The following is a 16187-nucleotide window of genomic DNA, read 5'->3' as shown; positions in this document are numbered from 1 at the left end:
TGTGTGGTACCCCTGTCCCAGCAGGGACCCCTGCAAGATTGCCTTAGAGACATCAGAGATTCCCTCAGACTATTCAAGATCCTGACAACACAGGGTTAATGGAACAAGAGGGGCACTAGGGCCCAGGGAAGGCAGACTCAGCTCTGTAAAGCAGGAAGGAAAAAGCCTGCTGTTATGATAACCTCTGACCTGTGTGAGGAGTGAGCTGAACAGCGGGAGCAGGACATGTGTGCAGAGGAAAGAGCAGGAGCTGCAGCGTGGAGAGCGCGCAGGAGAGCCAGTGTGTGGACACACGTGGCGCAGACCAGGAGTGATGCAGCGGCGGTGTTACCAGAGCAGGACAAGGGGTCAGAGCTGAGTGCGGTAACGCATAGCGCCCACACTAGCGTGACTCGGGATTGGAGACAGCCAGGAAGCGATCGCTTCCACAGAGGCCTACTACGCACAGGCAGCTGCCATGTGGGCATGTCTAGACGAGACTACAGTGACCAAGGGATACTGTGTGAGTCAGGGACCGCGATATCCAGCTGGAGATGGCAACTGGGGAAGTTACTGGGCACCCTCACGACCACAGCAGGTTTGGGCCAGGGACACTGGGCATCAGTACTACCACCACAGATTTGAACCAGAGCTATTGGGTATCCTCTTAGCCACCGCAGAACTGAGCCAGGGCTATTACAAAGACAAATGTGCCCCCTTCTGTCCTTCCATATCTCACATTAACACTGGGTTACCTGCCCAAAGGCAGATTCTGCTACCCAGCAACGGTGAATGGGACAGTGACTGTGGGTGTAAACCCTATTTACAGGAATAGAGACTTAGGCCCTCATTCCGAGTTGTTCGCTAGCTGCTTTCATTCGCTGAGCAGCGGTCAGGCAAAAAATCGGCACTTCTGCGTATGCGGCGCAATGCGCACGCGCATCGTACTATTACAACGAATGATGTAGTTTCACACAAAGTCTAGCGTAGCTTTTCAGTCGCACTGCTGGCCGCAGAGTGATTGACAGGAAGAGGGCGTTTCTGGGTGTCAACTGACCGTTTTCAGGGAGTGATCGGAAAAACGCAGGCATGCCAGAAAAAATGCAGGCGTGGCTGGCCGAACGCAGGGCGTGTTTGTGACGTCAAAACAGGAACTGAATGGTCTGAAGTGATCGCTAGCACTGAGTAGGTCTGAAGCTACTCTGAAACTGCACAAAATTATTTTGTAGCCGCTCTGCGATCCTTTCGTTTGCACTTCTGCTAAGCTAAAATACACTCCCAGTGGGAGGCGGCATAGCGTTTGCACGGCTGCTAAAAACTGCTAGCGAGTGAACAACTCGGAATGAGGGCCTTAAATCCCTGTGCACAGGTCGGGTTTTGTTTACCACACACTTGCAAGTGTTAGTGATAAAAGGTATACCATTGCTAGCCTAAAATAGTGATTGGGACATACTAGTATTAATCGCACTGTTGTGATATGTTATTTTAAGCTATAGATAAAGTAACTCACTTACTGTTGATGAGACCACTGTACTAGACGTGTTGAGTTTGTTACAAGTGCAGAAGCATTATTGAAGTGACCTGTTTATTAACCAGATATCTGACAGCATAGAGAAATTTAGGGGTTCTCGCCCCAGTGACGTAGTACACATGCAGATTGTAACAATTCTGGAATAATAAAAGACCCTGATTGCATAGCTTTATTGTTACTTGCTCCTTGAGTCCCCAGCAGGTGTCTCTGAACTGCCAGGGGTTTCCCCGCACCGATAAGGTAATTACATCTACACTTGGGTCGTGTGCACCACATCTCTCTTTTGGCATCACGAACAGCATCCGGAGCCCAGTTCAAAGAAGTAACCCGGGAAAACATTAATGGAACAACAACAACCACAGGCCGGGTATGGAGCACCAATAGGTGGAGCACCAATAGGAGAACAGAGGGCAGAACAACAAAAGCCACCTGCCATGGCAGCAGCCACGCCGATCATGCTCCCATACTACTTTGGTGCCCCGTGGCTACCTACCCACAGCGGAGATACTAACAAGCCGCAAGGAGCCACATTCCTCGAATTCAAAAATAAACTGAAGTCGATGTTTCGGTTATACTCATTACAGGAACATCAGAAAGTGGAGATCCTGATAGGTCAGCTAATGGGGTCTGCCCTCCGCGAAGTGATATTGTGGCCCCCAGACAATAAGAAGGACGTGGAACAAATATTGAAAAGACTATCTACCACCTTTGAAACAAAGTCTCTCCCAGAATTAAAAATGAAGCTTTACGCAAGGAAGCAGCAATCAGGAGAGACGCTTCGAGATTGTGCTCTTAGTTTACAAGAGACCCTGAGGGCAATCCAGGCCATTGACCCAGAAGAAGCTAAAAACTCGGACGAAGTGTTGACGGTCCAATTGATAGAAGGGGCATCGAGAGAAAATGTGCGAGCACAACTTTGATTATTACACAGACAGATGACATGGAAACCATTCCTGGACTTCAAAGAAGCCGCTATCGCAGTAGTTGGCACACAAATAGAACGCGAAGAAGAACACCCAGAATTGCTGGGTTTCCGCAAACATCAAAACCCACATGGACCAGGGCCTACCAGTCCTGATAGGATGAAGAGAAACAAGGATACAGTGATACAAGGTGGACAGAACCCCTCCGGGGACCAGTTACAAATGTTGCGGAAACAAATGGAGGAACTAACAGCCGGAATGGCAGACATGCAAAGAGAGATGAGTCAGATGGCAAGGCAACCAACGTACAACACCGGAGAGTACGGATGGAGAACAGAACGGCGTAGGCCAACTGGGAACCGATGGGACCCTCAGAGAGAGTCTGGAAGGCAACCCACCGACCAGTTCGATGGACAGGGACGTCCTATTTGTAGGCGGTGACAAGAGGCCGGTCATGTCGAGAGAAATTGTTACCGCTTGGATCCTTTAAACTCCAATGCCCCGAGGATGGAGACCGAACCTCGGGGAAGACAACAAGAGTAAGGTCAAGCACTGAAGACTGGTGGCCCTACTATAGTAGATAATGCCATACAAAGGCAGACGGGTTTAGATAATGCCATACAAAGGCAGACGGGTTAACCCCCAGAGTAAACACTGACACCCCAGTTTGCGCAAGGAAAATTTCGGGGAAGGTTGTCTGGTTTCATGTGCATAGCGGATATGGATTCATCAGCCGTAATGACACCAAGGAAGATGTGTTTATTCACCATACGGCCATCAAGAAAGACAACCCCAGAAAATATTATCGAAGCTTGGAGGATGGGGAGACCGTGGAATTTGATGTCATCAAAGGAGCAAGAGGTCTACAGGCAGCAAATGTAACTGGTCCTAGTGGTACTTCAGTTAAGGGGTGCCAACATGCAGCAGGTCGCAGGCGTTATTGGCGCAGGCCACAACGAAGAGGCTTACCGCAGCACTACCAGGAAAATAGCCAATACTGTGCAATCAGAATAAACCCCAAAGAAAGGGAAGATGTGAACGAAAAAGCGCTAATCAGAGGTCTGATGGATGTGATCATCTGTGTTCTGATACCCAAATGTTGGATGAGTGGTTGAAAAGAACAGCAGAGCTAGAGGGACTGAGTGTATATACGTGGCGACAGCACCGGGAAGAAATCATCAGACCACTACTTTCTCAGGAACTATCGTCTCAGTGTGAACCTACATTGGACAATACCGACCGCAATCAGGCAAGTTCAAGTGCAGTTAATGAGAAAAAGGACACCCAGAAAGTGTTCCATATGGTTGCAGCAGGAATTTTGGGGGTCCCTCCTCAACTGGATGGATCAGAGTCAGTTATGTCGATGTCTGAACCTCTAAGATCCTGTGAAGTCCTCGAGTGAAGCTACAAAGGACGTGAAATGGCTTTACCCAGAAAGGCACCAGCCAGACAAAGAGTATGCCACGATGAGCAGTCCAAATTTCACCTTACTATTGCAGCAGGCATTTAGACGGTCAGAAAAGAGAAGCCAAGGGATTTCAGCCCGTTAGACCTCCTGTTTCTAGATATGTTGCCTTTTCTTGTGTATATATTGCATACGTTATGTTGATATGTTCACTGTTTATACTACACAAAACGGGGGCAATGCACTTCCCGTCCCCACCCACCAATGTCAATCAGGCTGTGGCTTAATGGGCATTAGGTCCGGCAATGCGGGACCCGTTCTACATATGAGCAGTACTGAAACCATCGGAGGTGTACGTAAACCATGGATTTGCATACATCTCTGAATCAGGCCCCATGTTCAGAAATAACCCCTACCCTTCAATAGAGAATTGTGTATTTTCTGTGTTATACAGTATACTGTAGTGCTAATATAATAATATATAATATATATTTTCTTCCCTTTAGAAAAATGGGTCAATAATTATGTTCCAGTGCCAACGTCACCAGAGCATTAGCCTAATTATCAGGTAATAAAAATGGGTTTCAGAAAACTATCCTCTTATTTCCACACAGTGGATTTCAGCAGTCATTTTATGGGCTGAACCAATATACAGATGTGTCCTCTTGCCTGTGGATTCAGTCACGGCAAACAGCCCCTCTCAGCAACCCTGGTCTCTGGGGACTCGGCAGAACCGTCTTAACAGCAGTGTAGGCCCCTGGGCACAGCAATGCACTGGGGCCCCTACCCATCCTCCAGCAGTAGGGGTGGGGGGTACTGGCAGTGGCAGCTTTGATGTCCCGCGGGCGGTAGGGGGTGTTCTATCTGTCGCTCAGCTTGTAGGACCTGGAGAAATAATTTCTGCTAATTACTCCTTTACTGCACAGATGGGGCAGGAAGGAGAACACTAAACTGTAGAAGGGGACATTGGGCTGAATGAAAGGGCCCTGGTACATGACTTCCAGGGTAGTAGGGGATGTTTAATACATAGGGGAGGGGTCGATAGTGGAGTGGGCTTAATATTCATAATTTTCTGGTGGGAGGGCAGCTTGCTTGACTGCAGATATCTCAAGTTCCTGAAAATAGATTTCTTAGCTTTGGGATAAAAAGCTAGAGAGTCCCGCCTTTCAGTAGGTGCTGGGGACTTGGGGATCAGAGTTCAGGAGCCAGAGTAATCCACCAATGAAAATTTAAAACTGCATATTGGGCATGTCGAGCTGGAGCAGGGACCAACTACTGGAAGGGTGATATCTCTGGTTCTGGGCATAGTATAGACAAGCTGCCATTGTGCACCGAAAGGGGAGAGTCCCAGCTTTTGGAATATACCCTCATAAAAACTCTAAGTCAGACAGAACCTGAGATATCTGGCTGGGAAGAACAATTATCAGGCTAGGATGGGGACCACTGCTTTGAAGTCGGATATCTCCGGTTCCCCAAGGCCGATTTTCAAAAATCTGGTACCCCTGAAAAGAGGGGACCATCAGCTATCAGCCTAGGGCCCTTTTACTCTTGGGGCCCTTGGGCAAGAGCCCATTGAGCCCATACGAAAATACAGCCCTGGGACTCGGTCATGTAGAGCATCTTTCTCACTCAAATTGTGTGTCTTATTCGCATAAAACTAAAACAACTGGAAGCAACAAAAATAAACTTAGGTATATGAGGATACATCTGTATGTCAAAAAGCAGCTGATCATTCCACTAAGAACCAGTGACACCTCTAAGACATGACAAATGATGTAATTGGTTCAGTCTCAAAATGGCCGCCTCACCTGTGAGACAACGCGTACACATTAAATTACAGTTTTGACTCCTATTATTCTAATTTTTATGTTGGCATTTTAACAGTGTAACACATTGAACAGACCTGCGTAATTTCAGGGCCAGTTTAAGTGTGGTGGCGGCCCAGGGCAATAAAAGGTGTGGGGGCCACCACTATTAAAATTGTATATTTCCACAGCAGATCTTCTCACACACACCAATTTAATTATTTGTATTATAGTGATGTATGCAATGGGAATATAGGCTATAAAATATATTTTTCTGTCATTCTTTATCTTCCTACAGTAATCATGATAATACATACGAAGATCGTGTCTGGGACTTCAGCTGTAAGAACACTTTTAACAACCCAGCGACGTGTGCTTGGACAAACTATGTCAATTGCTTTGATGACGAGTTCACCTTTGTGTGTCCATTCGGCTCTGTCCTGAGCGGCATGCAAAGTTACCATGACAATAATACAGAGGACAGGAGGTGAGTGAGCCTAGTAAAAATAGGATTTAAGGTTTTTACTTGTTAAAACCTTTTCTCATCCATGGGGGACACGGGAGACCTTGGGTATAGGGTGAGCCATGGAGTCTGGGCACTAAAGGGTTAATTTGTTTGAAGAAGCAGCAGCAGCAGCACAGGTCCTGCCTCCCTTATAGCCCCTCCTCTGCCCCAGCAGCCAATTAATAGCAAACCCAAGGAGAATGGAAGAGGAAAAACAAGCACACAGATAAAACAGGAACACATTGTGAGCCCTATATGTGTAGGGCTACAACCCTTAGTAAGCACAGGGTGAAAGGATGGGAATCCAGTGTCTCCCATGGACGTCGAGAAAATGAATAACAGGTAAAAACAAAAAAAACTATTTTCTATAGCATCCATGGGGGATACTGGAGACCTTGGGACCTCCCAAAGCTATCCCCATAAAGGAGGGAATGCCCCTGTGCTGAGCTGAGGACCCATTGCCCAAAACTAGCATCATTAGAGGTGAAGGTGTCCAAGTGGTAGAAACGATTAAAGGTATGCGTAGACGACCATGTGGCCTCCTGGCAGAGTTGCTCCGCAGAAGCACCACGGCGAGCCATCAGAAAACCCCTTAGCTTTCAATAGGGCTGTTTCAATAGGCACCCTGTCAAAGCTAGATGCGCGAGGTCTGGGTGGAGGCAAGGATCTTGAGAAGGAAGGTCCCGCCTGAGAGAAAGACACCAAGGAGGAGCCACCAAGAGACAAAGAAGATAAGCATACCAGGCTCAGTGTGGCCAGTCCGGAGCCAATAGGATGGCTGTCCCTCCCTCCAACTGCAGCTTGCAGGGAAGCACTACTATTGAAAAGAAGAGGTAAAGGAGGGGAAACCCTCCATGGAATAGAGAGGGCATCTACCAGAGGAGCTCCTGGACCTCGAGTCTCGGAAAGCTTGTGATTATGGTGGGAGGCCATAATGTCGATGTCGGGATGACCCAAGCGTTTTACCAACATCTGAAAAACTGCGGGGTGGAGAGACCATTCACCTGCCTGACGTCCTGGTGGCTTAGAAACAAGTCCCCCTGCCGGTTTTGGACGTCCGGGACATAAATCGTGGCAAGAAAGGGAAGGTAATGCTCCGCCCACAGCTGAATGCGAAAAAATGTATATATATATATAAGGATGTTATGTGTATAGCATTATCATATTTTTAAATATATGTTTGCAGGAGTCAGCTGTAAAAGACTTGTGCCAGCTGACAATGGCCAGGAAGAGCAGCTGCAACAGGAGGAGGAGGAGCTGAGGATCATCCTCAAGAAGAGGAAGAGGAGGAAAATGTGGAGCAGCAGCAACAGGAGGAGGAACTGAAAAGGATCCACAAGAAGAGGAAAAGGACGTGCTCATTTCACTTTCCCCAGCCAATCTTCAAATTTTAGTCCACAAACCATCAATACACCACCTATTCCATCATCACCAGTATCCCAACAAACCATGGTGATTTGTACCCACCACCTAGCTCAAGATGGCCTCCATTATTGTCCCTGATTAGCACACACCTTCCAAAGAGAAAGCACAGTCATTGTGGGGAAAAAGGAAATATGTTTGTGCTGGAAAAGTATATAAAGAAGGTGCATCAAGAAAACATGCAGTGCCAAATATTATACAAAGCATGGTGCAGTGAAAGGAAAACACATACCTTACAATATGTAAAGTCTTGAGTATTGTGTGTTCCCTTTAAAATCATGAGGTGGTGAATTTGCTTATGTGCCTTTTAAAGGGATTCCATGTGCGTGCAATTAGGTGCTTTTGCGTATATTCATACACAACTTGCTGCGTATGTATGCAACAGCAAGTATAAGGGGCGTCAGAGCCACTATGCAACATTCGCCACAATATGGACCCCATACAAAAACATTTATCCAGGGCACCGAATGGATTCATGCAGCAGTCACCAGACGTGCCAGGGAAGCCGAAAATGCTCCACAAGTGCCCACTAATGAGCAACAGCAGGAAAGGGATGGGAACGACAGTGTGGCCGAGAATGTGCCTGAGATGCCTGGGACAAGCTAGTCCACTCATGACTCCATTCCATAACAGCACAGAAAAGAAGAAGACAAACCTGTTTCAGCAGGAAGGAGCTTGATATTCTGGTGGGATTGGCCATAGAAAAAATTCATCATGCATTTGTTATAGGTTGGTGACTTATTTTGTACTATCTTGTGCTGCTTCATTTTGCAGTGCCATTGGAGGATTTGTTTTTTCTAAAATTCATCATGGGCCCAGGAATATGGGTGCAGCAGCCAAAGTCCATCTCTGTAGGGATGGCCATCGTGGGTTAGCCATCGATGGTCACCCCTGCATACTGTAAAATGAACTGCAGGCCAATCAGCGCCCAGGGGTATGGCTTCATGGGTGTCAGGGGGCGGGGCTAAGCTCAGTGCCCTGACACTGTTGAAAAATAAAATAAAATCGGTAGCACTGAACCATTGATGGCGGGGAACCATCTGGTTCTCCCCCATCAATTTTAAAAGTATTCGACATCGGTCATATATCATCGATGGCAGGTGATCACAGAAGCAGTTAACAATGAGGACCCCATTGTCCACACAGTCAGTGAGGTGCACAGGCGGTGAGTTACATTTAGCATTCTTCAACACTATAATACATTCGTTTTTATTTGTCCTATGTAGCAAAAAAATTTATAAAAATGTACTGTTGCTGTTATCCTAAATGGAAATGTAGGTAATGTTATTACGCAAAGGAATATTTGCAACAACATAAAGATGCAATGTGATAAAATTTATTTAAAAAAACATGGAAAATGTTTATAAATGTAGTAAAATAAGGCTTTTGGAATTTTGTTTATGATTTTTGCATCCTTACAGATGGGCAGACTTCTGATGCAGGCTGAAGCTGAAAATGAGAGCCCGCTGGATATATACAAGGGGGACTGGTGGTGGCCCAATCCCTCAATCCTTAGTATACACCCCTTTGGAGGAGCTAGCATTGAGGTGTATTGAAGAGAAGGTGGTGGTAGATGTAGATAGTGACATGCCTACCATTGAAGTCAAGCATGCTGTTTCTGGTATTTAAAAAAAAAAAAAAACAATTAACAATAAAAAAAAAATTGCATGCAATTTATGTATTTTACATTACAGATGTTGTGGGATGGGTTTCTGAGAAGCATGTGGCACCAGCAACACCTCAACAGCCAGCAGCAACACAAATGCCAAGCTCTGAGGCCGTACTTCAAGGGATTAGAGCAGAAGCCATAAGAAAGTTGGCAATTATTTGAAGAAATTGCAAGTTCACTGAAGGAGCTCATTCTCCACTGGGAGGAGACCAACATGCTCAAGCGGAAAGAAATCAACATAAGAGAGAAAGACATGCGGGAAGTATCTGCCCTTCACCAAGGATTGAGGGAGATTCTGTCCAGGTTGTCATCACCTGGACCTCCAGCAGCTTCACCAGTTGGAGAGGCCACCACTGCAAGTCCCCAGGGCACTAATCTACTGTAGGTGGGGGTCTTGCATAGAATCAGCTCAGCCTGCCGGGAAGCTGCCTAAAAACAAATAAGGGCATCTGTGATCTCTTGCCACAAACTGACCTTGCCAGCAGCCCCCATATTCCTGACAGCGTGATGCATTTGGTCCATGGCCCTTTCCACAACTATAGCAAGTTCATTTCTGCTGTAACGTTTTTTTGAGAATGGAAGATATATTTGAGTTAGGGGTTCATACATGTGCATTTGTGTTGTGATTAATATTATTCATGTTTGTGCTGAAAATAATCCAAAAGCAGTATAAAAGAAGAATACATTTAACTAAAAGAAGAAGAAAAACATGATTGGTAATGTAACAAACGTGTGTGATAAACCAGTGTGTGCATATAAGGGGTAGACTTTTGGTTAATTGTACATTTTACAAAACACATCCAACCAAAATTTACCAAACCATTAGTAGTGTGTTTTATGGTCATTTAGGTTTGTGTTTAGGTTAATCATGATTTAAAAAATAGCTGCATTCCAAAACAGGGCCTATTCATGAGGAAGACCAGAAGTCCAGACGCAGAAGTTTAGGGATTGAACAAAATCACAATGCTATTTGATAAATTATACTTTTTAAAAATTTTTTATAACATTGCCACTGTATCACTCTTATTGATAGGGGCCCCACAGACCTTAGGGGGTCATTCCGAGTTGTTCGCTAGCAGATTTCGGTCGCTGCGCAGCGATCAGGTAAAGAATCGGCACTTCTGCACATGCGTATGCGGTGCAATGCGCACGCGCGTCGTACTATTACAACGAATGATGTCGTTTTACACAGGGTCTAGCTAAGCTTTTCAGTCGCACTACTGGCCGCAGAGTGATTGACATGAAGGGGGCGTTTCTGGGTGTCAACTGACCGTTTTCAGGGAGTGTTCGGAAAAATGCAGGCGTGCCAGGAAAAAAGCAGGCGTGGTTGGGCGAACGCAGGGCGTGTTCGTGACGTCAAAACAGGAACTGAACAGTCTGAAGTGATCGCAAGCGCTGAGTAGGTTTTGAGCTACTCTGAAACTGCACAAAAATTATTTTGTAGCTGCTCTGCGATCCTTTCGTTCGCACTTCTGCTAAGCGAGAAAATACACTCCCAGTGGTAGGCGGCATAGCGTTTGCACGGCTGCTAAAAACTGATAGCGAGCGAACAACTCGGAATGGCCCCCTTAATCCGGCCCTGCCGAGGACTTACTCCTACAGTGCGATACAAACAGGCTGATCGGGGCTGGAGTTGACATCACACACCCGCCCTGAAAATGTTTGGGAACGCTTGCGTTTTTACTGACACTCCCAGAAAACGGACAGTTACCACCCCCAAATTCCGGCTTCCTGTCAATTACCTCGCTTGCGCCAAGCGATCAAAAAAGACGCAGGATTTTTTAGCAGTTTGGTCTTGTGCGTGCACACTACTATCCGTACGCATACGTAGTCGATCGATGAACGGCCGCCTTGCAAATTCGCACAACAGCAATCAGGTCTGAATCGGTCCCCTAACACAGCTGAATTGTTTGCAATCAATACATCAATGGTGGTCATTCCGAGTTGTTCGCTCGTTGACGATTTTCACTACGGAGCGATTAAGGCAAAAATGCGTATGCGCATGGTACGCAGTGCGCATGCGCTTAGTAATTTTACTAAGAACTTAGTAGATTTACTCACGGCAGAACGAAGATTTTTCATTGTTGAAGTGATCGTAGTGTGATTGACAGGAAGTGGGTGTTTCAGGGCGGAAACTGGCCGTTTTCTGGGAGTGTGCGGAAAAACGCAGGCGTGTCAGGCAAAAACGCGGGAGTGTCTGGAGAAACGGGGGAGTGGCTGGCCGAACGCAGGGCGTGTGTGTGACGTCAAACCAGGAACGAAACGGCCTGAACTGATCGCTATTTGTGAGTAAGTCTGGAGCTACTCAGAAACTGCTAAGAAATTTCTATTCGCTATTTTGCGAATCTTTCGTTCGCTATTCTGCTAAGCTAAGATTCACTCCCAGAGGGTGGCGGCTTAGCGTGTGCAATGCTGCTAAAAGCAGCTAACGAGCGAACAACTCGGAATGAGGGCCAATGTTTGCTATTCCTAATGCTGCTGACATCATTAGTAACATAGTCTGTGTATAGGTTTACCGTACTATCCCTTTAAACCAGGAGGCTCATGGATTACACAGATTCTGTGTCAGATTAAAACCAGGTCAAATTCAGGCTTGCAGACAGCCACAGAACCTGTGTAATTCATGCTGTGTCCTGGTTTAAAGGGATAGTATGGTTGGTAAGCCTACCTAAATCTGTCCGGTCCAAACAGAGGCGTATCTAGAGAGGAGCGGACACGTGTGCAGACTCCGTGTGTGGGCCCCCTCCTCTCCCGTAACCGTCACCGCCGCTGCTCGCGCACTGAGCACTAGAGACTCTGGCACAGTGCCAGAGCCTACAGCGCATGTGCAGAACTCCGGAAAAATGGCCGCCGCACCATTTTTTCGGTGTCCTGCGCATGCGCTGTAGACTCTGGCACTGTGCCAGAGTCTCTAGCGCTCAGTGCGCGAGCAGCGGCGGTGACGGCTACAGGAGAGGGGGGGGGGAGGCCCGCACACAGTCGCCGATGGATGCCGGAAAAGTAAGTATAGCCATACCGGAACCATATCAACCTTGCGGGCAGGTGCTCCTGTGTCTTACAAACAAAAGGTCAGAAGTTGTGTTGACTAATATGCATGTTTGGACCCAGTGGTGTATCTATATTATAATGGGTGCAGTGTGTGTGATGCACACGGGCCCCTGAGTCCAGAGGGGGCCCACGCAACACACACTGCAGCAATTTCGGTTCCGGTATGAAAGATAGATAGTGTCTAGTTAGACAGTCAATAGATAGACACCATATGTTAGATGGACATTAGGTCGACAGGGTCAAAAGGACAACAGGGTCAAGAGGTCGACATGGAAAAGGTCGACAAGTCAAAAGGTCGACAGGTCAAAAGGTCGACATGAAAATGGCCGACATGAAAAAGGTAGACACCATGTTTTTTGTGGTTTGTGTGGATAGTTTTGTCATCTGGGACCCCCAATTGTAGAAAGGCATACCCTCGCGGGGCTTGCTGCGCTCGCCACTAGGTTTATAACCAACTCTATGCCGACATGGATAGAGAAAGTATGAAATAATCCAAAAACATGTTACATAAAAAAAAAATTGTCTATCTTTTTTATGTCGACAATTTTCATGTCGACCTTTTGACCATGTCGACCTTCTGACCTGTCGACCTTTTGACCCTGTCGACCTTTTGACCCTGTCGACCTAATGTCTGTCTAATATATGGTGTCTATCTATTGACTGTCTAACTAGACACTGTCTATCTATCAAACGGATAGGGGTTGATATGATGTTGTTTAGCTATTGCCCTGGATAATAGATACTGCACAGCGGCCACGAGACTGACTGGTCCTCTCCCCCCTTTTCCAGTGCTCATTCTGTGTTACCTGTTCTGCAGCTGTTATCAGGAGTGTCTATGCAGGCTGCAGGCAGTTGTGATGATGTCACATGGAAGACAGGAAATTATTTATGAACAGTTTCTTATATAGCGCAGCATATTCCGCTGATCTTTACAATTGGAACAACAGTAATAGAACAAAACTGGGTAATAACAGAGAAATAGATGTAGGAGGGGTTGGGGCTGCGTGACCGGGATCCTGGCCGCAGAATCCCAACTACCGAGAATGCTGACAGCCACTTCAGGGCTATTCCCACCTGTGTCCGCAGTGTGGCGAGAACAGCGAGAACACAAGGGGCTTCATAGCGCTCGCCCCACTGCCGGCATTCTGGTGGGCGGGATGCCGCTGTCGGGATAATGGCAGCCGGCAGGCCATCCTCTGGGATTTCATATCCAACCCGTCCTGAGATAGGGCCCGATTCAGTATGAGTTGTAGGTTTGTGAAAAATAGCAAAATTACAACTCCTCCCACTAACATGCGGGGGCCCGCCCAGCACAGGGCAAGGCCGCCCCACAGGCCGGGTCCTATCCCTCCCGCTAAAATGCGAGCGCTTTGCTGTTGCTCGCATCTTTAGGGTAGCCCCCTACCTTCGCTGCGAAGACATGCACAGGGTCGCCATGTTTTGGGTGATGTCATGCAGCCGCCGCGGCCCACCCTGCAAACGGTTCAGGCACACCTCAGTTGTCTGGACCACACACACACCCCCAATGCCACTACGCCACCGCCTCCTGCTGTCACTTTGACAGCGATTGCTAGCAATCGAAATCTAAGTCCTTGCACATGCGCAGAAGTGCAGAAATTGACGAATAGCGCCCATGAAGCTGAATCAAGGCCATAATACACAAATCATCTATATATTAATAGCAGAAGTACAACTTCTGAGAGACATATTTCTATGATGCCATTATCTGAGCAGTGCACATATACCAAATTAAAGGTCTTGATCCATAGATTTGAAGGAAAATATTGGTGTTGGTTACGTCGTTTCGGAGTTATGCAGCAAAAACATTACCATTGTGCTCTGGAAAATGTGACAGTTAGTGAACTCTCCCTGTGCACCTGCTGAGTGACCTGGAACATGTGACCTGCTGGGTGGTCTGGAAACTGTGACAGCTATTTGCAGCCACCACTAAGCAGAAATTTTTCTAAATTTGACTCCTAAGGGGATGAAAAGGGGTTAAATGTTCTGCCCGGCAAACCTTTGCCTGGTTGAAACAGGACACATGAGCTAGTTAAGATTAATTATAACAATTATTGTTAGAGTTATTTTAAAACTTGATTCCCCCATTATGTAATTTCTAGGTGGAAGTTTTATTGCTGCCAGGGAGAAGTGCCGGTATCACGCAACTGCAAGTGGAGCGACTACGTCAATGACTTTGATGAGTACCTGAGATGGGACGCACCCACTAATCAATACCTGACTGGGGCTCAAAGTTACCATGACAACATAAGAGGGTATGTATTCTACAGCAATTAGTTTCTGCAACAGAGTGTGCATTGTTACACCAAATGTAACTGTTTCTTTACATTAGATCTTTAGCCGCTGTGGGATACGGTCGTTAGGTCAACTCAACTTAGGTCGACAGTCATTGGGTCGACCACGATAGGTCGACATGTGTTAGGTCAACAGGGTAACTAGGTCGACATGGTCGTTAGGTCGACCTGCACTAAGTCGACAGGTGAAATGGCTGACATAAGGTTTTTTTTTGTTATTTTCTTCATAAAGTGACGGGGAACCCAAACTAGTGCACTGTTTCCCCTCGCATGACTGTCGACCTAAGTTGAGTCGACCAATGACCCATATCCGCCTCTGTTTAGGAAATGTTACAGTGACCAAGGGAAAACCAAAGAATGATTTTGGCTCTGACATTTTTTTTTCTTTGGGAAGATTTACATTTTGTTTGATGTAGGACCCTATTCCTTTGCCTTGCATGCTGGGGGCCGCCCATCGCAGGGCAAGGCCGCCCAGCATGCCAACAGCCGCACCCCCCCCCAATCTGCGCCCCACACTAATTGCGATCATGCCGCAATTAGTGTGTGGTCACAGAAATTAAGGAAGCTTCCTGACGGCGCAGCCTGTCTGAGATGGCTGGAGGCCCACCGCCATCTTTTTGATCGGAGTTGCTGCGTGTGATGTCACGCAGCCGCCCCATTTTACGCCCTAGCTGCACACCATCATCCACACACCACCCAGTTTCCCTGCTGCCACCCCTGCAACAACTGGCCTCTGCTTGGAAACGGAGCGTTGCCGCCCCCGAAAACTCCTCTGCCTGTCAATCAGGCCGAGGCATTCGCATTTACTGTGGGTAACTCGCAGTAAATGCGGGCGCATGTGCCTGCTGGGCGATTGCAGAAATTCTGGTTGAATAGCAATTTGCGATCCAACCTGTATTAGTCCCGTAGTTGCTTTGGGATACTGTAGAACACCAGCTGACGCAGTGCCAGTTATAGTCAGTAGAGGGCAATACAAAACCAAAGTCTAGACTTGATATCTGTAAGATGCCGACTCTTTTAATAATACAATCAAAACTTTATGTATAATATCCTCCATGGTCTGCGTGTATTTCGTATTAAATAAAGTTGCCAATGTTACTGTAGAGCAGGGATGGGGAACCTTTGGTTCTCCAGCTGTTGTTGAACTTCACATCCCAGCATGCCCTGCTACAGTTGTAGCATGGCCAAATGGTAAAACTGTAGCAGGGAATGCTGGGATGTGTAGTTGAACAACAGCTGGGGTGCCATAGGTTCCCCATCGCTGCTGTAGAGCCTCCCTGTATACAATATTTGTTGGTTTTGTGATGTTAGTGTATTAGAATGCTTAATATTTGTAGACACTCCCTTACTAACATGTGTAAGCCTGAATCTTCAGTGATGGTCCCTGGGACCAGGGGGATGCTGAGAAGTGGGTGGTCCAGTGTGCAGTGTGTCTGGAGTTGGTGATGGAATAAACAGCACAGCAGTGAACTCACATGTCTCTGTGTCCTGATGACTGGATTTACAAACATATGAACAAAACATGGTGTCAGAAGAAGTTTAACTTGGACTGCTAGTGCTCTCAGAGTGTGAAAGAATTTTGCAGAAG

At 46.9% G+C, this 16187-nt stretch overlaps 1 protein-coding gene across 2 annotated transcripts in view; it reads left to right on the top strand.

Annotated features, from left to right (window-relative positions):
- The first annotated feature begins 200 nt into the window (after nucleotides 1–200).
- Nucleotides 201–16187, top strand: part of LOC134933617 (hemagglutinin/amebocyte aggregation factor-like) — a 33528-nt gene continuing 17541 nt past the window's right edge. Inside the window, exons 1-4 of one of the 2 annotated variants that reach the window (XM_063928960.1) lie at nucleotides 201–347; nucleotides 4345–4406; nucleotides 5942–6130; nucleotides 14408–14560. In XM_063928960.1, coding sequence (XP_063785030.1) covers nucleotides 4363–4406; nucleotides 5942–6130; nucleotides 14408–14560 — 386 coding nt within the window. In that variant the 5' untranslated portion in view covers nucleotides 201–347; nucleotides 4345–4362. Of the gene's footprint in view, nucleotides 503–4344; nucleotides 4407–5941; nucleotides 6131–14407; nucleotides 14561–16187 lie in introns of both variants that reach the window. The other variant, XM_063928959.1, reaches the window with a different exon arrangement.

Source organism: Pseudophryne corroboree, chromosome 6 (assembly GCF_028390025.1).
Source record: "Pseudophryne corroboree isolate aPseCor3 chromosome 6, aPseCor3.hap2, whole genome shotgun sequence".
Classification (NCBI taxonomy): domain Eukaryota; kingdom Metazoa; phylum Chordata; class Amphibia; order Anura; family Myobatrachidae; genus Pseudophryne; species Pseudophryne corroboree.
This window is presented reverse-complemented; position numbering and strand designations above follow the sequence as displayed.